The sequence below is a fragment of the Ictalurus punctatus genome, chromosome 22, assembly GCF_001660625.3.
Source record: "Ictalurus punctatus breed USDA103 chromosome 22, Coco_2.0, whole genome shotgun sequence".
NCBI classification, from domain to species: domain Eukaryota; kingdom Metazoa; phylum Chordata; class Actinopteri; order Siluriformes; family Ictaluridae; genus Ictalurus; species Ictalurus punctatus.
The window spans coordinates 8954116-8978833 of record NC_030437.2 but is presented as its reverse complement, the minus strand read 5'-3'; the positions used below and the strand labels follow the sequence as shown (position 1 = coordinate 8978833).

Genomic DNA, 24718 nt, shown 5'->3' with positions numbered 1-24718 from the left:
AGAAAAATGTGATCTTGTCAAGGGGTTAAAGATGCCAAAAACCAGACTTTATTGAAAACACAACCGACTGAGACTTCTGCAGATAGTCTGAATGAATACAATCGTAGAACAGGCTTTTATAAAATCCTGAAACAGTGATCTCAGTTAGGCAGGGTTTTTTCCCCATTTCTCTTTTAGTCACACCTGACCTTTTGCCACAATTAATTCATCATAGACATACCTTATTTATAATTGTGGCGTGAGCTCAGTCATATTATTATTATTATTATTATTATTATTATTATTATTATTATTATTATTATTACTACTACTACTATTACTATTATTATTATTATGCAGAAACAAGTAATTTTTATAACATTATCACAATTTAAATGCTGGTTTATCATCCAGTCACTCTTAAAATGCTGATAGTTTTTCAGTCACTCTTAATCATACACTTACATGCTGATTTCATAATCTTTTACATTGTCATGTTAGTCTTCTGCATTAGCATTTTTCATTACAGAACAGCTTGGCACGGTGGTGGGTTTCCTCACGTTCAAACGTGTTGAGAAGATCAGACATTGATAAATCCATGTTCTTTAATTAAAACAGGGGGCTTACTTACCTAATTGTCATTCCATTGATTGAAAACATCTGACTCTAATTTCAACTTCAAATTACCTCCTAACCCTAAAGTTTCACATAATTTTGCCACTCACAGATATGTAATATTATAATATATATAATGATATATATCATTTTCCTTAATAAATAAATGACCAAGTATAATAATAATTTTGTCTCATTTGTTTAATTGTGTTCTCTTTATCTACTTTCAGGACTTGTGTGAAAATCTGAAGATGTTTTGGGTCATGTTTATGCAGAAATATAGAAAATTCTAAAGGATTCACAAACTTTGAAGCACCACTGTAGATCATTTTATATGTAATATGCAAATTATGTGTAATATCATTTTCATAGCCCTTCTAAAACACGCATTGTTACGGGAGGTTGTGTATGGAAATATACATATCTTCAACAAATGCCAAAAAGTTCCAGAATGAATGTGGATGTTGTAAATGTAGAGCAGCCACTCTAATGGCAGCCAATACTAAGGTATTCAAATTCAAAATCACTTAAAACATTAGTATATTGTTTGCAAGAGCTAGTTTGGCACTCAGAATCCAAGGGCCACCACTCCACCAAAGCTTGTGAGTCCAATGGAAACTTGTACCTGATTGCACAAGAACAAAATCATAATACAACACTCAGTTGTTGTTTAAACATATTAATGAAAATTGGCCAGAAGCCATATTCCATACAATTCCATAAGGATTTAAGGTAGGAAAAATGTAGCATAAGACAGAGACTTACTTGTAACTACGGTTTACTCGAAGGTGCATGATCTCTGCACCCGTAATCAGGTACTGCTTGCCAATTTCCAAATTTGTTGAGGTGCAAGTTGCCTTCTTTACAAAGCTGACCTGAGATGTACCTGACCTTGTAATGTCTAATGACCCTGTGGTGCAGAAGGAATTTAGAAGGTTACATGAGAATGTGCATTTATCATATCTTTCATATTAGATGAAGCCAGAGATGTGTGCACCCACCTTTTTCAATGACTGATTCCACATTTGCATTGTATGTCAGAAAATCACCTTCTGCTTCAGCTGACGTTATTTTTACTTTTAAAACTGGGACAAAAAGAATAGTTTTCAAAAGCAGTTACTTAAAATGTCTACATTTTGTACAATTTCAAATGATGTCCAACTTTTACTTTCATTACTTCTACATATGATAATTGGGTTCCATGTTTTATTGACTGAGTATTTACCATATTTGATGTTGTCTTTGCACACGTCACGTATTTTCTGTTGAACAGTAAGAGAAGGGTCAATGCTGGCCTTGAGTTTGCAACATTCAGCTGTGGAACAGGAGGCACAACAAGCAGTTAGACAGTGGGTATATACCTTTTCTGTTTATCAATCTTTATTATTCAGAACTTAAATTAAATTGTGTATGAAAGTATATGTGAGGCTTACCTGCCATGCACTGACACTGGTCTGCCTCACAGAGACGGAGAAGCTTGCGGCTCTCACTGTAGTATAACTTTGTACACTGACTATCTGTAGACAAAAACAAGTATGGATAGATTGGAATATTTGTCAGTATTCAGTACATATTACACGGTATGTTCTTGGGTCTATAATTTATGAATCCAGAAGACTGGACCACAGGCCACCTTTAGAGACTCGCTTTACCTGGATCATGATACTCATACACTTTGAACACAGAGGCACTGTTCAATCCAGTTCTAAACACCTCTTGAATACGGAAGCCCACACAATAGAACTCATCTGAGGGTATCTATAAACCATACAAGAGGTACTATGCAGAATCAAACAGATGTTTACACATCAGTATTATTACTTAATGTTTGTTACTCATGACCCAAAGATCATGAGAACATATACTCACGGAATCTATCTGGAGAATCACTTGGTTGCCCGTTATTTCATAGTCAGAAATACGACTCTCGAGTCCATCCCTAAACTGCAATATATGCAGCAAATTAAGAATAGTTATCATTTTCCCTCAAATTCTGGAGTTTGGCAGCACTAAACAAACTCATGGATGTGTCTCACCCTTTTTAGGTCCTCTTGGATTGGGCTCACACCAGTGGGCAGATTAATTTCCAATACTGTGTGACCTGCCTCATTCTCAACCTCATTTTCACGTGGCTTATATCTGTGAGATAAACGTTACTAGGACATTCAGTGAAATATATATTTTTGTAAATACATCGTTTTAAACTATTTGTATTCACATAATACCATGTGCTATAAAGCACTAACCAAGACTGTACACTGTTTCTACAGTATGGCCCTACAAAACAGATGTGTAAGCAGTTGCTTTGGGTCCCTCAGCCACCAGAGGGCGCCATAATAATACTGGCTTGTTTATTTTGTAGTAATATGTTTTGGCCAAAGGGGATGGTAAGCTCATGGTTGTTACCATGGTTCAAGCTTTTGCAGTGGCCCACCTTGTGTTATGCAGTTTGAGAGAGATAATTGGACGTAAGTAGATGTCAGTTCGGTTAAAGGTTCAGAAACCTTTGATTGTGCCTTTTAAAATGACCACAGAATGTGCTGTTCTGTAGAATTTACAGCTGTGTACTCACTTGGCACAGGCCACTATCCGTGGTGAGAGAAGAACAGGATCTGGTGAAATAGAAGGCCATCTTTATTAATTATATTATTAAATATACTGTATTAAATGGTATTCACTTCTAAATAGAAATGCTATGAACTGTCACTACAACAACATACCTCCTGAATTTGGGTTTCGGGGATGAACTTCTATTGATATATCAAAGTTGCAGTTATTGTTGTTTTCTGTCGTTTCATAATACACTGTTCTTAACTGTGAAAGAAAGATCATAAGCTAATGAACTGTTTGCTTTTAATGGAAAAGCCACACAGACATATATATCCACAGATCCTTTGGAGGACCATAAGGACTTTGTTAGCAATATACAAAATTACATTTTTATGGACTTATTAAAGCCGGTCCTTAGACAAAGAGAGAAAGAAATGGAATAAAAGAAAAGGAGAAGAAAGGGAAAAATACAAATGAAAAAAGAAAGAAAGAGAAAAATGATTATGCCCATGTGCCCAACAAAACACGCTTTTGACAGCAAAATATGCAGATATGTCTAGATAATTAATAGGGACAAAATGTCACCTAAAACAATCATCTCACTGTGCTTATCACAGAATATTTAGGTGATATTTGTTTGACACTCACATTAGCAAATGAAACCCCTGTGCTGTATCCTGTTTTCAGTATGACATCATCAGCATGTTCAATCTTTCCAAAATAACAGGTCAGAATGTTATTCTTTATGATTAAATACACTTAAGAACAGAAATGTTTTTAGAAATCTTTTAAGAACACAACTTTTTTTTAGAATAGTAAATCGCATCACAGACCGGAGAAATCCTACCTCAATGGGTTTGCCCACAGGGATACTCTGGGTCAGAGTAACACGGCCGATACTGCCTTTTTTCCGGTATGACACGTCAATGTCCATTTGTAAAACTGCTCTACGAACTAAGATGCTGTATTTGCTCAAGGCCTCCAGTGTTAGAATAGAGTCCTGTTGATCAGAACAATAAGATCCTTAAAATATATTAGAGACAAGACATTTTGAGCACATCATGCATGTGTTTGTGATTGAGAGGGCTGTAACCAGCCTTGTTATGCCATAGAGAATCTCAATTTAGCAAAATGTCTTATATGCACAATGGTTATTGGCCTGTGCTTGCTTTCATTTATTTTTTAGCCATGTAGGCATTTTGCATGGCATATTTACTTTCTTTATTTGCATGCCATACTTCTTTTTACTGTGGCTGTGTACCTGAGTTGAGTGGAATCCTCCTCCATATCGTTGATCATCAGTGATCCATTGTATGATTGGCTTGGCATATGTTGGGTCTCCTCTGAGTAAAGTAGTGAGTAGCATATAGACAGTGGTCTCTACTGACAGTGCAGAGGCCCTGTTTGGCTTTAGTGGGTCCTGAGAGGCTTTGTTCTCCTCCCAAAACCGGACAGTTACTGGGTTTCCTAAATTCAGAGATAAAATAATTCTATATACAATGTGTGTGTATGTGTACACACACACGTACAAACGTACACATACACACAGTCATGTGAAGAAATAAGTACACCCTTTAGCAGAAATAACTTCTTGTAGGCGTTTTGTATAATTGTCCACCAGGCTTGCTGGAATTTTTTAATACTCTTCCACGCAATATTCTTTCAGTTGCAAGATGTTAAAGGGTTTTTTTTTTTTTTTTGCATTTTTTGCATTCTTTCAGCATCAGACGGTCTGCTCTTGGACCGAATTTGCTGGGACAACCAGTTTGAAATTTGTGCCATTTGTTGATTATTTTCCTTACAGTGGAATGATGTATTTCAAATAATTTGGAGATCATTTTAAATCCCTTACCAGACTCCTAGGCATCCACCACCTTTTTTCTGAAGATCTTACAGAACTCTTTAGATTTTGGCATGATGACACCACATACCTCAATGACAAAGGGAACACCAGACACTATATGTGAGAGGTGTATAAATAAGACAGGTTCCACCTGCACTCCCTAAGCAGGTTCTAATCACTGGCACCCAATCTTCAACACGTGATTTTATTTTTATGGATTTGAAGGTGTGATAAATGTAGGGATGTACTTACTTTTTTCCCTGTGACTGATCTGCTTTTTGTTCATTTAAATTGTGAAAATTACTACAAAATATAACCTTTATTATAGGCACTGTTTCAAAGAGGATCAAATGTTTGCTTGTCCAAATATGTCAAACAACCATCAATTTCCATGGATTGTACTTATTTTTAGCACATGACACACACACACACACACACACACACACACACACACACACACACACACACACACATATATATATATATATATATATATATATATATATATATATATATATATATATATATGCAATGACTTGCAAATCTCATACACCCATATGTTATTCATTATAGAACATAGAAAATATATCAAATGTTTAAACTGAGGAAATGTACCATTTAAAAAAAATAAGGTCATTTTGAATTTAATGGCTGCAACACGTCTCAAAACAAATGGACGGGGCAACAAAATTGTCTCAAAAAATGTACCTTATTTTTTTTCTTAAAATTGTACATTTCCTCACTTTAAACATTTGATATGATTTCTATGTTCTATTGCGAATAACATATGGGTTTATGATTGAATTCTGTTTTTATTTACATTTTACACGTATCAGTTTATAATGTTAAAAATTTTAATGCTTGGTGTAGATGTGTAATTACTCTTCACCTTTAATCTGTGACTCTTTTTTAAGCTTATTATAGAGTATGACTGCATGTCGGTTCTGGAGGTCAGCAAGCGTCAGGGCGTACGCCGCTATAGCTCTCACATATAAACTTTTCACGTTTGTCACTTGTAAGGACAAGTACTGTGTCGCCTTGTCCACAGCTTGTTTATATATCTGGTAAGACAGATATCTGAAATGTTAGGCTGCTACATATGAAATAATACACTGTACTATTATTAGAATGGGTATCATAATACATTATTACTGAGTTAAATATTTTTAGTTCAAAGCATAGTAATGGCAGAAGAGAGTAAACTAGAGACAAAACATTCTTACCGCTAAGTTGGACTTGGGAATTGTCAATGCATTTTTGATCCCAATTACGACAAATGATGTGAGATACACGGACTGTTCAGTGACATCTGCCCCAGCACCCTTGAAAAAGTGAGACATCACAATGTATACAATATACTATATACATATTTAAATGTTATATACAGTGTTGGGAAAAAGTATCCTGATTTCATCTCTTTTTGTGTACATCTCATACTAAATAATTTTAGATCTTCAAATGAAATACACCATAAAACAAAGGCAACCTGAGTAAACACAAAATACAGTTTTTATTTATGTAGGTTTTTTTTTTTTTTTTCATTGAACATAAAAAGCTATAACCCAATACCAACACCTATCACCCATGTAAAAAACTAATTGCCTCTTAAAATTTAAATCTGGTTGTGCCACCTTTGGTAGCAATAACTGCAACCAAACACGTCCGATAACTTGAGATCAGTCTCTCAATACTTCTATGGCTAGGATTTGCCCCAATGTCTTGCGGCATAATCCAGTCGTGCTTGAGTTTCAATTTATGGACTGAATACCAGAAATTCTCCTTTAGGATTTTTTGGTAGAGAGCACAATTCATGTTTCCCTCAATTATTACAAGTTGCCCAGGCCCTGAAGCAGCAAAGCATCCCCACGCCATCACACTTCCACCACCATGCTTGACCGTAGGTATGATGATCTTTTTGTGGAATTCTGTGTTTGGTTTATGCCAGATGTAACGGGACCCCTGTCCTCCAAACAGTTTCACTTTCCAATCATCAATCCACAGAACAATCAATCCATTCTCCCAAAAGGTTTGAGGATCATCAAGGTGTGTTTTGGCAAAATTCAGACCAGCCTTAATGTTCTTCTGGGTTAGCAGTGGTTTTCACCTCACCACACTTCCATGGATGCCATTTTTGCCCAGTGTCTCTTTGATAGTGGAGTCATGAACAGTGACCTTTATTGATGTAAGAGAGGCCTGTAGGTGCTTTGAAGTTGTCCTTGGCTCTTTAGTGACTTGCTGGTTGAGTCGTTGCTGTGCTCTTGGAGGAATTTTGGAAGGCCACTTCTGGGAAGGTTCACTACTGTGCCAAGTTTTTCCATTTGGAGATAATGGCTCTTTCTGTGGATCTTTGGAGTCCCAGAGCCTTTGAAATAGATTTATAAACCTTCCCAGAGTGCTGTATTTCAATCATCTTCTTCTAATCACCTTCATCATATATGAAATTTCTTATAAATTTTGGCAGAGTATGTTACTAGGTAAGACCTTTTAACCAGCTTCATCCTTCATAACTATGAGGGCAAATACATTTTCACACAGACCCAGTTGGTATTGGATAACTTTTTAGCTTCAATAAATAACATTATCAATTAAAAACTGTATTTTGTGTTTACTCAGGTTGCATTTGTTTTATCTTTGATTTTGTTTTAATTTCTGAAACAATTTAGTATGAGATATACATAAAAACAGAAGAAATCAGGGTTAGGGTTAGGGTTAGGTATCCTTGCCTTGGAGAACTGCTTTTTCTTAGCATGTTCAATACTTTTTTTCCTGTATCATTCCACTTCATTACACATAACTTTATTTAATGTTGTGAATTCTTTATATTTGTGGATTTCTTGTGTGACACCTTGGTACTTCACATGTGCCGATTTCTTGAGTTTATACTGAAAATTTCATGTGAATAACCTCATTGGAAATATATTTACTGAAAAAAATGTTGACATGTTCAATACTTATTTCCCCCACATTAACTAATGTTTTAAAGAGGATTCCTACCTGCAGCCGTAATAAAAACACACAGAACAGTATGAAGAGTCACTGTAGACACTGTAAATGCAGCCTATCAGCCACAGTTGTGTCACGCAATTACACAGAGTGACATGCGCCTATGTTTGGTCTCCATTTGGGCTAATATATTGTAGCCTGTTTAGGTGACGCTTCAGTAATACATCGTTAGCAGTCATGTTATGACTAAAAGTTGTTAGTTTGAGCACATATTGTCCAATCAAACTACAAATTACACCAAAGGACAGATGGCAGAAGTTCAAGTTTAGTTTAGTTTTTTTTTTTTTTTTTGGTGTGTGTATGTGTGTGTGTATGTGTGTGTGTAATTTTTTGCCCATATATTATTTTACATTCACAGTACTTAAATGTATTATCAAGACCTCTGGATATAATGTATTGTTCAACTGTAATAGTTTAATTGTCAAGCTAGGTATTTGATTTTAGCTCATCCATCCAATATAACCACCAGTTGCCACTGATCTGTGTTGCTGAGAACAAATGTTGGTGGATTTAATCCAAACTTAAATATAGGTATCAAAAGTATGATTACTGTACCATGAGCTTTATAGGCTTGTAGCTGGATGTCTCATTAAATGAGCCATCTGTATTCTGACACTTAATCAGCCAGCGGACAGTACCGGACAGTATATCATGATCCACTGTGACATATTTGTTCACAGAAGCCAGAGTCTTCACCACCAGAGCAGTCAGCCTGTATAAGAGTTACATTTCAGTGTGTTTTAATTGCAATTTAATGCATATCAGTCTAGTTTGGATTGTAGCACTAAAATTATGAACATGGTAGTAGTAGATTTTATGATATCTCAGATAAAATATGATATTTATATTATGTTGATGATTAAAAGCCATCAACCATGATGCTTTGGGAAACTGAGTCTAGATCAGATTAGATAACATGTGGTGAAGAAGGCATAAAACCACTGTTACTTACAGTCAGACTGTTACTTACCATGTGCTGGGTTCTTTGTTCTTCCATAGACTGAAATTATTCTCCCACTTAGTCTTAAATGACATAACACTGGTAATACCTGGGAGAAGTAGTAGATGCTTGTAAATGAATCTTTATAGTAAATTCAAACCAGCTTCAATGTTTGCCTGTACATTAATAATATGGTGTAATACAGATGGGTAACAAAGGAAAAAAAACAAAACAACCATGGCTCTGTTATACTCTGAAGGGCAGTTTGCTGCCATGGTTTGGGTTCATTTGTCCCCTTAGAGGGAAGAGTCACTGCAAATCAATACAAAGTTCTTCTGACTAATCACCTTTATCTTGTGATGAAATGTTTCTATCCTATCACACATATTATAGAAGCAACCATATTGTCATGAAAATCCCTTCAGATTCTTGAGCCAATATTTCAAACTTTGAAAGCCTTGTTATGAGTGCAGCAATTAAATCAAATAACCACATGCTTAGATGTTCTAAAAGGCTCTACGCCTACAATTATGCAAATCCTTATGCGTTGCACCTTCAAATTAAGCTAGTGTGTCAGAGACATGAAGGTTTTATGTCCTCCAACATCTGGTCTAGTATAAAACATGACCTACCCTGGTTTAGCTTTCTCTTTAGAAGAATGGGGTTTTCAAATTCCCTGATCCTTCCCCACTGCTCAGACTGCTCAATATAATCATACACATAGAAGATGGGAAGAAGACCAATAAGCTCCATCTCTCCAGAGCCTCTGGGCAGGCTAGTCAACTGCACAATCCCTTTTGGGTTTATAATGATGGACAGCAACTCTCCCAGCACCTCACCTGAACAAAGAAAATCAGGATAGTAGTCTATGGCTTGGGCATGATGACAAACTGTGACTTATTCTAAGCTTGACACTATTGGCTAAAGACTTTTCTTTCCTAGACAACTTACCGTTTACTGTTAGCAGACGTTCCACAGTGGACTTGGGCACAATATTTGGAGGAAGGGAGTTTCTGAGCTCAATACGTGTCACAGATGTGCCTGATGAAAAACAGCAGTGTTTTTTTGTAGATAGCCTGACAATACTACTTGACATGTACAAGTTACATCTTTCCAGAACAAAATGGAATTCATATGAAAGCTCTTACCATAGATGCCATTTGGATCAATCCTGCGTCCAACAAAAATTTCCTTCCTAATGCCCTCTGGCTATTAAAAAATCAAATCATCTGTCAAATATATTGCATTGTAGTATGTGTATATCTACACAAACATCAACAAACATGACAGGAAGTAGACTTAGGTATTTTCAGGAATATTGAAAATGTGGATGTGGATGTGACCATTTTTAAAATTTAATTCTTTTGACTTGACAAATGTTTTGGTGCTATCTTACCACTACTCTCAGCGTTTTGACCACTGTCTCGCTTCCTGAGCTGGTTGTAAGAGTGAAGCTGAGTTTATGAGTGCCCACTTCTACTGCCATGATGAAGAACTGGACAAGTGCCACAGAACGGCCCTGAATCCTGCCTTTATTAAATTGTCGGTAACCATCATCTGTCAGAAGGGTTCCCCGAAACGCACACACACCCTCTGATGCTGACAAAGTTACACTGTACTGATCATTGAGATAGAGTGAGAGCAAGAGAGAGATCGAGAGAGATCGAGAGAGAGAGACCCAGAGATGCGCATCAGTTATGAGTGTAAGTACGTAAGTAAGTAAATTTTATTTATAAAGCACATTTAACACAGCAAAGCTGACCAAAGTGCTGAACAGAGTAAAGAAAAGTAAAATAGAAAACAGAATAAAACCAAATAAAGACAGACAATAGACAATAGTAAAAAAATTTTTGATTAAAATGCCTGGGAGAAAAGATATGCTTTTAGCCTCTTTTAAAAATGATAATTGAGGGTACAAGGCGGATGTCCAGTGGCAATCGATTCCATAAACGAGGGGCAGTGACTGAAAAAGCTCTATCCCCCTTAGTTTTTAAAGAGGATCGATGGGCCATACAGAAGAAACCTATCAGAAGATCTTAGAAATCTGCTGGATGAATGTGGTGTAAGAAGATCTTTGAGATAAGAAGGAGTTTGATCATAAAGAGTTTTAAAGATAAACAACAGAATCTTAGACTGGATCCTGTAATGGACCGGGAGCCAATGGAGCGATGCTAAAATTGGGTTGACATGTTCAAATTTCTTTGCCCTGGTCAACAGCCTTGCAGCTGCATTCTGAACCCTCTGGAGACGAGCAAGAGATGACTGAGGAAGACCCGAGTACAATGAATTACAATAATCTAAGCGTGATGTGATAAAAGCAACCTTCTCCAAATCTTGGAAAGACAAAAATGTTTTAAGTTTAGAAATAATCCGTAATTGAGTGGGCCGTGATAATATATTATTATCATGATAATACATAAAATTTACTTACTTAAAGCCACCAGAAATCTTATTTCCATGTAAATACTGTACTTAATTATGATTGTCCCATTCACCCCAAGAATATTAAACACAAATAAAGAGGTATTAATGAAGGAGATAGAACTCTTACTGTTATTTCTTTGTCATACTCATTATAGACTGATCCCTTGAGCTCAATCTGCTCTCCACGCACCAAAGAGTAAGGCAGAGGCACATCTACACTCACTGCCTGCTGAACTGACAGTCGCAAGGGATCTGCTACACATATTCCTGTATTGTGGTGCAAAAAGTGAGATACATTAGCGCACAGCATCAAAAAAAAAAAAAAAAAAAAATATGGAAGACCAAACTGTGTTTCATTTTATAATTGTAAATTCATTTGTCTCTCATGTACTAATTTACTACAGTTTTGCTGGAAGTGGTATTCCCTCATTTACCACCTGATGGTGGTAATACGAAGCAGTTGCCTTATCTCACCATTGTTGAACACCCCAACAGCTCTGAGCTCCCATGTAGTCAGAGAATCAGGCAGAACTTTAGTGACATGTACTAATCCAGACCTACAAGGTGTTTTATTCAAGTTTAAAATTCAGTGTAAAATTCAAGTACATTTTACTTGTTAATGTTATAATGTTAATGTTATAATTTCCCCACCTCTCGGTTTCATGTTCTTCCCACAACCAGCTCTCTGGAAAATAGCTGCGGACCTGCTCTGTCTTCAAATTCAGCAAAAAATCTATTTCTGCACTCAAATGAAACATGGTATTTATTTCCTGCTTTTTAACAAATCTTACAACTTTACAGTATTTCACACTTGCATAAAACCAAAGTTTTTCATGGTTCCAAGCAACCAAAGAATACCTGAACGAGCAAGGGTGAAACCTGTACTTTCTTTTCGAAGCTTTTCGGCAAATCTGCAACATTCACGGAATGCTACCCTACACCCCTGGTATTTGGTTTGTAATTTCCGGGCGCGATCCCCACAGGTCTCCAGAGTCGGGCTACTGTCAGTTCCTTCCAGGCAACATTCTTTAAAAGCTGCATATTTTTTAGCTGCAGAGAAGAAATAGTTAATTTTCTTTCAACATATCTACAAAATCTCATTAAGATGGTTCTAATTTTGCAGATACCAACACAAAAACCCACCGTTTTCCTCAATCCTATCATTCAGAGGGATAGCAGAACGCTTTTTCCGGACAGCAGTCCAGGGTGTGTCAAATCCAAACTCTGATTAATACAATAAAGCCGTTATATTTTAATAAATGTGACTCTCCATTCCTGCCATTCTTGAGCTCCTGTTTGCTGAATTTTTTTTATGATTCACATTTACAAAATTTCTCAATGGGTTGAACGTGAATCTTCAAAACAAATGTTATGGTTTAACTTTACAGTGTTATCTTTACATAAAACTGAAGTTTTTCATTATGCCAAACAAACAAAGAATACCTGACAGAGCAAAAATATTACAAATAATATTACAAATACCAACACAAAAACCCACCGTTTTCCTCCAAATTTTCATTCAGAGAGAGAGTAGAAAGCTTTTTCTGAACAGCAGTCAAAGGGGTGTCGACTTGAAACCCTGATGAAAACGATGTTAGATTTTAGTCAATGTGGCTTTCTTGATGTCAGGAATTTGAATACCACGTGAAAGTTTTATTTCCACTAGTTAATAGTAAGAATATCATTTTCACTAGTAGAAATAAAATTTTTACTAGTAAACGTGTAATTTTATACTTCAAATGTTTTTGCAAATTAAATGGTAAAATTTAAATAAATTATTACTAGTAAGACTTGAATTTTTACATGTTCTAATATCAGTGTGCTTGATTTGCATGTGAATATGAAGCCATGGCTCATTTGCTTTGTGCGTTTCTTAAAGAAACAACACCAAGTGCGTTGTATTGGATTTTCATTTCTTTTTAAGTCATTTTCAAATGAGAGTACAGCTAACATGTTAACAAGTTGTATGGCACATGCAAGCATTTTAAATAGTTTTTAAAAAATTGCTAAAAGAAAAAAAAATCCCAACTGTTTCAGATTTAAAACACTTACCAATGGTGACCTTAGCTCTTCTGCAAATTATGAAAGGAGTCAGAAAAATTTGAGTTTTCCCCATTCGTTTTGATGGTGGACACATTTTTATTAGTTCAACTGCATTTTTTGTAGTGACAATTACATTTTTTACTTGTCTAAATTGAATTCCTGATATCAGAAATATAATGGTGAGTAATAAAAATTGAACTGTTGATATCACAAGCATAATTTTTTACCATTTTCAAATATTGAGTTTTTTTCAAAACTTTTTAACAATTTTAAAAAGAATTCAAAATGCTCGTGTGTGCCACATAATGTGTTAATATGTAAGCTGTACTCTCTTTTGAAAATGACAAAGAGAGAGAAAAAAGTCAAAACATGATAATTGGTGTTGTCTCTTTAAGAAAAGCACAAAGCAAATGATCATGGCTCATTAACATTAGAACATATAATAATGTAATAATTCAATTCTTACCAGTGAACATTTTACAAGCCATAATTTAATTTAAAAAGAGTGTCCATACTCTCCTTTTCTTTCTGATGCTTTTGGGCAAAGTCACAGCATACACGGAAAGCTATCTTGCACTGTTTGTGTGGAGTTGAGAGTTTCTTGGTTGCAGCCAGACAGGTGTCTAGAGCCAGGCTATTGTTCATTCCCTCCAGGCAGCATAGCTTATAATGATTGTATTTATTGGCTGCAAGGAAGGAACGATTTATTCAAAATCATTTGCTATGTTTTTTGAATTATTCACAGCTGTGCACAGCACTCATAGGTGTTTTATTTATTGAAATGCATTCTTAGGGCAGCTGTACGTACATATACATTTACATCTATGGGACTTGGCAGACATACTATTGATTCTATAGGGGGTCACAGTCACTTTAAATGTGATGGCAGAAAACATTATAGTTTATTAGCTAGCTTGTTTACAGCAAGCAGCACAATTAGCGCCAGAGGAAGTCTGAATTTACATTTTATAATCAAAAAGGTAAGGCCAGCTATAGCAGAAATCTTATCTGAAGTTACTGAGCCCTCCTCCTCATTGTTCTGATTATACGCCTGACAGAACCAAGTGTATGTAATGCTGCTGTTGAATGCATTCCATAAAAAAATCTTCCATGAGCTAACATAATTACTGAGATGGGTTCTAATAGTTTTGATTAATCAAACTAGGCACACATAAAAGCTAACCATATTCTTGCATCTCCGTGACTGAAAGAGTGGCGCGTTTGGGTCTGACCAAAGCTGTACAGGTCTCATCTGTAAAATAAAGACAGCTCCTTTACCAAACACAAATCCTAGAAAGAATTTCATTTCTATGTTTGCTCGTCTACTTTAATTAAATCACACCCATGTTTCAGGGATAGGCTCCACCTTGACCCAGACCGATAGCGTGGTTACCGAAGATAAATGAATAAATAAAATGACTGAATTTACATGTAATCATTAATAAACAAAACAGCTGACATAATGGACTAAAATGGTTGTCCAGTACATGCCATTAATACCCTATCCATCATGATGCTTCATAAAAACAATTTCATCAGTGGATAATCTCATCTGTATACTGTGGATTTATACCTGTTGCTGTAATCATAAAAACTGTCCTGTTCAAATCTAAGAGCTCTTATTCACAGTGTGCTCATACTGAACATGCTTTAGTATTGTCAACCCTTAATCTTCTACATCTGTATAGTGAATGATTTATAATCCCACTGTCCAATATCACCCAGAAGATGGTTTCCCTTTTGAGTCTGGTTCCTCGCTATGTTTCTTCTTCATGTTGTCTCAGGGAGTTTTTCTTTGACACCATTGTCCACTGTCACACTCATTAGAGATCTAAAACTACATCCTGAGTTTAAATTAAATATTTACCTGTATCGAAGGGCTCAACATTTGCATTTGTAAGAAATGTCAGTCCAGCACGGCTGAAGGTGTCAGCATTATTTCGGCCTCCTCCTCCTCCACAGCCAAGGTCACTGTGCTCTAATTGCTGCAGTACCTGTAAAAATGACACCAGCATAAGTACATACTACATCATCATCCTCATCATCATCATCATCATCACTGTCATCATAAATGGAAGTGTGCATATTGACCTTGTTTAGTGGATCTTTATCTCTGGCAATGAGGTTGTACAGGGCCGTGTCTACAGCTGACAGTGCCACCAGGGACTTTTCATTCACACTCTTAGTCTTTACTGACAACGTAAGAGTGTCTTTAGGTTTGTAGTCCTTGTTGGAAGCTGCCAAGTTCACCTACAGTAGGGGAAATAAGTATTGAATGCATCAATATTTTTTCCATAAATATATTTCCAATGCGGCTATTCGCATGAAATTTTCACCAGACTTTGGTATTAACTCAGGAAATCCATACATAAAAGACCATAAATGAAGTTATATGTAATAAAGAGGAATGACACAGGAAAAAAGTATTGAACGCTAACTGAAATTTATTTAATACTTAGTGGAGAAGCCTTTGTTTGTAGTGACAGCTTCAAGATGCTTCCTGTATGAAGAAATTAAACATATTGTCTTTAAATCTTGTTCAGCTGGATTCAAGTCAGGTGATTGACTGGGCCATTCTAACACCTTGATTTTTTTTTTTCTGAAACCAATTGAGAGGTTCCTTTGCTGTATGCTTTGGATCGTTGTCCTGCTGGAAGGTCCACCCATGTCTCATCTTCATCATCCTGGTGGATGGCAGCAGATTCTTCTCAAGAATCTCCCGGTAGAAGCCTCCATTCATCATTCCTTCAATTATATGAAGTCTGCCAGTACCATGTGATGAAAAACAGCCCCACACCATGATGCTTCCACCTCCAAACTTCACTGTTGGTATAGTGTTTTTAGGGTGATGTGCAGTGCCATTTCTTCTCCAAACATGGTGTGTAGTATGACAGCCAAAAAAAAAAGATTTTGCTCTCATCTACACTCTCCCAGTATTCCATAGGCTTGTCCAAATTTTTGTTGTAGCAAAACTTTAAACAATTAAAAGTTGTAGGAAACTTTAAACGAGCTTTGACATACCTTTTCTTTAGTAATGGAGTCTTGCAGGGTGAGCGTGAGTAGTGGAGAGCAATGCCTATTGTTTTCTCTGTGACGATGGCACCTGCTGCCTCCAAGTGTTTCTGGAGCTCTTTCCGAGTGGTCCTTGGCTCTTGGGCTACTCTTCTGACTATTCTTCTGACTCCCTGGTCAGAAATCTTGTGAGGAGCTCCAGTGCATGGCCGGTTGATGATGGAGTGATGTTGCTTCCACTTGTGGATAATGGCCCCAATGGTGCTTACTGGAAGATGGAGGATCTGTATCCGATTCCATCAATATGCTTCGCAACAATAAGGTTGTGAAGGCCTTGGGAGAGCTCTTTGCTTTTACCCATCATGAGATGTTTCTTGTGTGACACCTTGCTAAAGAAAAGCCTTTTTATAGACCATCAATTTACTAACCCAGCTGATATTAATTTGCACAGATAGGAAGTATAATTACTTTCTAACTACTTACGGATTTCAGTTGTTCGCCATACCTTGCCTTGGAGAACTGCTTTTTCTTACTTTTTCCCTGTGTCATTCCACTTTATTATTCCTAACTTTATTTGTGGAATTTAATGTGGTGAATTCTTTATATTTCTGGATTTCTTGAGTTAATACTGATGTCTGGTGAAAATTTCATGTGAATAACATCATTGGAAATATATTTACAATTTTTTTTTTAACATGTTCAATACTTATTTCCCTGACTGTAAAACAGAAGGGAAAAATATAGAGAATCAAGCAATTCTAAGTAACACTGCCAGGGCATCTATAGTGTGTATATATTAATTTGTAGTTCTTTGTCTTTTAATTATCTTCATAAAATAAATAAGGCTGATGATATAATATTCAAACTATAAAATTACATCTAAATCATTGACACATTTGGCCTTGACGTCGAACCACACAGAGTCTGCAACCAATTCAGCTCTCTGCTCTCCAGACAGGATGTAATAGACCACCAGGCGGGCAGATGGCACCATGTTCGATGTCACCTTAAAGTTGATGCTTTGGACTTTGTCAGACACACGCTGCTCTGTGGCAAACTTTACCACTTTCCCCTTTGAAATAATCTATGAAAAAAATTAAACAAACAAGCAAATGAATAAAATAATACAATTACTTCACTTCTTTACTGGACAAGTCTGGACATTTGACATTTGACAATCTCTTACCTGGTAACTGAAGGTCTTCAGTGAAAGATAGTCACGATAGTGAAAGTTGATGTTGACGTTGGCATAGTCTTCTACATTAAAAGCTGAGGTATGTGAAGGTAAATTGATATACAGATAGCGCTGATTGACAGACTTGTAGGCCACGGTGCTGATTTTAAGCTGAGCCTGGCTTTCTGGTGGATAATTCTCATCATTTGTTTCAAACTGAAATACAAAATTATTTAAAACTCATGTTGTTATATGTTTGTAACATTGTAACATTGATTAGAAGGTTTCAAGTACTGTGAAAATCCTTTCTGTTAACCTGTAAATATTCTTGTGCTATCTGTCACTGAATAATGCATAAATGTGCTTAAAATTTTGAATAAATAAATAAGTAACAATTAGAGTTTTTCCTTCGACCAGCAGGTTCTGTTATGGTTCTTAATGATTTTTATAGGAAAAAATTAACAACGTTCAAATGTTGTTATTATTATTATTTTTTAAAAAGAGACAGTGTAATTGTATGATAATCCTACATCAAGCTTTGTTCACTATAGTATTGCAAATGTTTACTCACAGTAAATTCAGCTCTTTCAGCATTTTCTGGAATATTGCAAACAAAATATGCAATGCCATCATTACTGGATGTCTGTGTGATTTCATGTGTACGTCCATGGAATTGGAGCGCTTCCTGTTCATGATCATTGTTAGTTAATGTTCCTCTTGCCTTTACTGGCACTCCACTCACTGATTCACCCAGTGGGTCCTTCACCAAAACCTAAAAAAAAGAAAATGGGCAAAAAGCTAAAGAACTCCAGCATATCCAAAGAGATTTGTCACCGAAAACAACCTTATGTGTCCTACATTCATTTCAGTCCTTTTATTACCTCTTAGCTGACATAACTTACTCTGATGTTGTATGGTAAAGACGGCTTGATGAAAGGAGGAGTCGCAATTAGACTCAGGGTAAACGGAGCATGAACAAACTTCACATTGGACAGTACTGCCTCCTGGGAGATACCACCTAACGATGAGGCAGAGATCACACTTGCAGTGGAGCAAAACATGTCAAAGGACAGCAAAGAACCCATGCATCTATGCATTTAGACATATCTTCTATCTATCTATACTCACTGGCCACTAGATTAGTAGAACTGCACATTCATGCAGTTATCTAATCAACCAATCATGTTGCAGCAGCACATTGAATAAAATCATGTAGATACAGGTCAAGAGCTTCAGGTAATGTTCACACCAAACATCAGAATGTCTGGTCTTTTTCCAGTCTTCAACCCTCCAGTTTGGGTGAGTCTGTGTCCATGATAGCCTCAGATTTACTATTTATTATAGACTTCCTGTCAGATTAGACCAGTCTGGTAATTCTCCTCTGATCTCTCTCATAAACAAGATGTTTCAGCCTGCAGACTCTCCAAACACAGGATGTTTTTTTGTTTTTAGCACCATTCTGTGTGAACTCTTCAGAGACTGTTGTGTGTGAAAATCCCAGAAGATCAGCAATATCTGAAATACTCAAACCAGTCCAAATGGCACCAACAACCATGCAACAGTTAATGTCACTGAGATAACATTATTCCCCATTTTGATCTTTGATGTGAACATTAACTGAAGCTCTTGACCTGCATCTGCATGATTTTATGCAATGTGCTGCTGCCACATGATTGGCTAATTAGATAAATGCATGAATGAGCAAGTGTACAGGTGTTCCTAATAAAGTGGATGGTGAACAGTTCAGCTGTTGTTGTATTGCAAATTTAAGTATATTAGGACTGGACTGTTTTTGCTACTTCTACTTCTGAAGTGACTCTTTACTAAACGATAAAGTAAATCAAATGAAGTACTCCGATGTCCTCAGCACTGAGGACTGTTAAATTGTTTTTCAAAAAGTAAAAAATAAGAAAAGAAAAACATATCTACCATTTTTATATTTGCAAACATTTTGTGTTAGTTCTTTTTGCCTTAGTGTGCTATTTATGAGTTATAGTTGGGGATGGAATTTTGCTGAAACCAGTAACCCTCACCATGAGCTTCTGCAAGCTGTTATTAGAAGCTCGACATTAAAGGGGTCATGAATTGAGAAATAAAATCTCCTTGAACTTTTGACATCTAAGAGGTCATTATACAATAAAAACATCCTGTAAGTTTCAGAACCCAAAACTTCATCATTAGTTAAAAACGGCTTTTATTGAAACCAGGCTGTCAAAACGCTTCGTTTAATATTTTGTCTCAGTATTACATCATAGTGTGATGAAAGACAGAAGAAGATCAACGCCTACTTCTACATCATTGCCTCTTTAGCTCGCCCACCGATTCACGCATGTAGTAGGGGATGAGTAAATACAACAGAGACACAAACACAACAAAAACGATAGAGATGCATCAAAGGATTACAAAATGTTGTGCAGTGCCAAGTTGTGGAAAAATACAGTCTTTGCATTGGCTGCCTTGTGATCCTAACATTAGGAAAGCGTGTATGAACTTTATTTTTAATGAAGTTCCAAATCATGTCAGTAAGTTCTCAAATCATGTCAGTTTGTTCTCTTCATTTTACTGTGATTAATTTTTTTTAAATTCATTTTTAAACAAGTCACAGTTAATAAAAAATAAAAGATGTGCTGACTGTATTGGACCCAACAGTAATGTAGCAACACACAAGTGTGAGTAATAAAGTTTTTACCATGTTTTCATCATTGTTTTCTGATTCGGGATCAGACTCTGGCTCAAACATGTATGGCTGAAGTTTTCAAAACAATTCTACACGTGTAGTGGCGAGGACGTTACTCAATCATAGCAGTGGGCATTTACTTCCAAGTCTTGAATGTAGCATGATTGTCAAAACGGAGTGTTTCAAACAGAGGGTGAAAAACAGGATAGAAAATAGCCTATTACTTCTAAATTATTTTGATGTAAAAATCTTGCTAACATTATCAGTGGACCTCAGAGAACATTATAACATTAAAAAAAAAAAAAAAGATTTTCATGACCCCTTTAAAGTAAAACCCTTGTGCTTGCACCCCTTTTTTTGTTTGTTTGTTTAGTCTGGTATACTAGTCTGATGCTTTTCTGCCAAGCTTTCTGTAAAAAAAAAAATAATAATAATAAAAAAAAATAAAAAGAAAAACAATACTCTGCCTATATTTCATATCTGTATTTGTACAGTATTCGGTATTCGGAAAGGCAACAATCAAAAGCAGGCTTGACCAAAATACCTTCAGAGGGTTATCAAAAAAAGTGTCAAAAACAGGAAGACCAGATTAGACTTGGCCGGACACATCTAAAAAAAAAAAAAGCCAATACAGTTCTGCAACATCTTCCTAAGGACAGATGAGATAAAGATCAACTTGTACCAGAACGATGGGACTAGAGGAGCATGGAGAAGGGAAGGAAATGCTCATGATCCAAAGCATACCACCTCCTCTGTATAGGGCAGTAGTATCTGCTCAGATTCAGCCAAATGCTTCAAAACTCATTGGACTGTACTTCACAGTGCAGATGGACAATGACTCAAAGCATAATTAATTCCAACTCCAATATACTCTTGGAGACACTGATAATAACATTAAGTTTGTTAATGTTCAAAACATTTATGGACCTGACTACACCATACAGTTAGGTTGAATCACAGCTATGCTGATATTCAGTTTAACAGTACTCTTGCTCCTGTGAAAGTGCTTAATTAATGTAATGCATCTTTTAATATATCCACATGTACATGAGGAGATCAGTAACATGTGCATGGGGAGAACAGTAATCCAAGGCAATAAATTCCCCCTTTGACTGGCAAGAAAAGTTGGTGGGTTTTTGCCTCAGTGTCACAATGTGTCTAGAGATGCCTCTGTCACATGTTAATCACAAATGAGAAAATCAAACATGTAATCAGGTTACAAGACTGACCAGTAGACTCCTTTAGCAAAACAACCACACGGAGGAAATGGTTGTTCATATCGTACAGGTCCTTAGGCCCAGAATCTACACTGGACAGAGCACGTCTGATGTTTAACACAACCTCCACTTCGCCATTATCCAGCTGAAATAGCAAATATCCTAATAAGATTCATCTAGTTGCACTGATTCTAGTTGTAATTACTCTGTTCATTCATAAACATAATCTTAGAGGATTGCTGTCATCACCTTATAATGTCTTAATGTTGATGGTATTATGACCACAGCATTATTATTGGTGTATCCAAACCTTATGAAGACATTTGCTGAACTGACTGGTTTCCCACCAACATATCTGCAGTGAAAAACAAAAATCAAACTATTAGAATAAATATTTACTCAAGGTTCTTTTGGATATTGAACAGTTTTTATCTTCCTAAAGAAGTCCAACATGGAACCCTGTCTGATAGGGAAACAGTTCATTGTAGGATTTGATATGTATACTATAATGGTTTCCTCTTGGGGTCAAACTGGTGCTAGAGGGAACCTTTTCTTCTACAAGATGTCTACATAGTAGGTTATATAGAAAGCATACGATTAACACTCAATTTGCCAAACAGCAAAATATATTGTATGTCTATAATGATATGGTAATATAACATTTTCGGGTACACTGTCTGGTATGATAACAGTAGATTCAGTGGACCAGGGAAACCCACTTGGCAAATATCTTCAGTTTGAAGGCCTCAAAGTTTGCTGTGCTGACATAGTTTTCTTCAGGCTTGATGCGGACTGAGATGCTGGGTAATACTGAGAAAGAAAGGTTCACCATCATTTAGTACAAGAGGAACAGCTTGCACAATAATCTGAAAGTTACATGTAATTGTAAAGTGGTAGGTACCATATTCTTTGACCTCGAATTCAGCCACAGCAGTTGTAGTGAAGTTAGTAGCATAAGCAGCCTCGATTTTCCAGACCCCAAACCTGGGGATGGATTATTTGTGTAAGTAACCGGCTCACACCTCTAGCACAAAACATTGTCACTGATTGATGATTAATGATGTACCAAAGCCACAAAACCTATTCATACTTAGGTTTCAAGGGTATTTTGAATGGAGGAAGCAATGGTTTCACACCATTGATGTCATTCATTTCAATAATTTCCACTTTGATGCCATCTGGGTCCTATAGTACAATAATAGGTGTTCATATTGGTATATGCACTTAACCCAACATCAGAGATGAATGGAGAAAAAGAAGCTCACCTTGAACGTGAGGAAAACAGGTCTACTAGTCTTTCTCAGCTCCTCATTCAAAGAGTAAACTCGTACCTCAACTACAGTGAGAGAAATGCATGCACACACACGGATCTCTCTCTATCCTTTTCACATTTTCAGATTCAGTTACAAATATGGCACACACTATTCCCAACACTCACCTTGCTGTTCAGGTGTGTATAATTGTTTATTGGTCTGGATAAAGAGAAAACCATTGTGACGAATGACTGGTATTCTTATGTCCTTGGTGAAGGAACTAGATATGGCCTGCAGGTGGAGATGAGTGACCTTTTTTTCAATGTTTGGGAAAATCTGAGGGCAAAGAGTAAACCATATAAAAACTGAGATGCTGGGGAACATTAAGAAGAAATGTTTTATATGGTGCTACAATATATTACATGTTGTACTCAACTGTAAAACTTCAAAAACTTATAATAATATAAGTAATATATAAACATATGAATGATATACAAGTATCTACAGGGCTTCTTCTGTCGGCAAATGTTGCTCAGAACATTTTGAACAGTTTCTGCTGTTAATATTATTAATAATGGCACACCATCATCTTTCCAAGTTTGATTTTGTGAAGCTAATGACTCACAGTTTTGCATACAGTGCACTCAGTTTAAATCTAATAATATACTGTGACATTATTCAATGTAAAATGGCTTTCATTTCATCAGAATTTTAAAGCAAATGAATGGTGTGCATCACTAGTACCCGTAGAGTAGCTGCAGCTTGGTAATCATTTTTGGCATTGAGGTTGAGACTCTGAGATGCATAAGTTCTGCCATCAGATGCCAGATTGTCTTTAAGGTAAAGGTTCACTGTGGTTTCTTGGTCATAGCCAAACAACTGCACCACTACAGTCTCTGATGCATCAACTCGCAGAACTTTGGGTGCTGTGATGAAGTACCTAACAGAAAAGGAATATTAATCTCAGTGTAATAAGAAAATTGGAAAACAGTGTTTTGCATCTCAGTAACAAAAATCTTATTGCCAACAATAGTGTTTGTGCACAAAATGTATTAAAGTTCAATAATAATAATAATAATAATAATAATAATAATAATAATAATAATAATAATAATAATAATAATAATAGCTCATCAAATATATGATCAAATTTTACTTGATAATAAATATATTATCAAATTTCCTTTTTTAAATTGAATTTTGTATTGGAACTCTTTGTTGATAGACAATAGTGTACACTTACGTTCTCTGCTGAGCTTCAGTCACTGACAGCACATGTATAATACAGAGCAGAAATAGAAATCCCAACATAATGCTGTCTTAGATCCATTCAGTGAAAGATAAAGCTTAAAGAAACACTGCTGTTTTTTGATTTTCTTTGTTTGTTTTCAGTTAATCATGAACCAGAGTGTTTCATGATGCAAGAACTACCAGAAAATGCAGCTAAAGGGGTGACTGCACGGACCTTGGTCTAAATACCACACAATAAAACCCAGAAATAGGTTGCTGTGCAGCTTTCTTTAACATACATATCCCGCATGTATTTAATAATAATAATAATAATAATAACAATAATAATAATAATAATAATAATAATAATAATAATAATAATGATAAGAAGAAGAAGAAGAGGAAGGAGAAAAGAAGATTGTTGTTGTTGTTGTTGATATTGCTGTTAATTTTACACAACTTTAGTAAATGTAGTGTTAGTGTAAGCTGTCAGTGTAAACTAATCATTTAAGTTTGCAAAGTTTTGTACCAAAAACAATGCTTACATGCCCCAAATGACCTAATGTAAATATGGTTCAGTGGAAACAAATATAAAAGTCTCATGGTGTATTTGCTGTGCCACTGGAGTTTTCCAGTGTTGTGCAAGAAATAGTCATATGACTTTCTGGACATTGTGTCAATTGTACTGACTGACTGACTGGAAATGAGCCAAATGTGAATAAAACTATAGCAGATACTCTAAAAACGTACACTTGTGT

The 24718-nt window shown here is 36.0% G+C and overlaps 1 protein-coding gene across 1 annotated transcript; it reads right to left on the bottom strand.

Moving 5' to 3' along the window:
* Positions 1-25: 25 nt before the first annotated feature.
* On the bottom strand, positions 26-24128 carry c5 (complement component 5). The gene is made up of 44 exons (XM_017451771.3): positions 23974-24128; positions 23475-23670; positions 22916-23066; positions 22743-22813; positions 22568-22662; positions 22379-22461; positions 22197-22287; positions 21727-21832; positions 21490-21622; positions 18486-18601; positions 18155-18355; positions 17596-17799; positions 17287-17493; positions 15489-15647; positions 15265-15391; positions 14581-14649; positions 13913-14083; positions 12853-12933; positions 12498-12578; positions 12213-12404; positions 12006-12093; positions 11829-11911; positions 11482-11621; positions 10327-10548; positions 10079-10139; positions 9882-9971; positions 9563-9769; positions 8961-9039; positions 8546-8702; positions 6211-6309; positions 5877-6048; positions 4406-4611; positions 3992-4144; positions 3793-3855; positions 3315-3408; positions 3167-3206; positions 2631-2733; positions 2464-2538; positions 2247-2352; positions 2028-2111; positions 1820-1909; positions 1596-1679; positions 1360-1504; positions 26-1219 (listed from the first exon to the last, which is right to left on the bottom strand). The coding sequence occupies exons 1-44, from the start codon at positions 24039-24041 to the stop codon at positions 1081-1083; spliced, it is 5382 nt and encodes a 1793-aa protein (XP_017307260.1). The 5' UTR covers positions 24042-24128; the 3' UTR covers positions 26-1080.
* Positions 24129-24718: the final 590 nt, after the last annotated feature.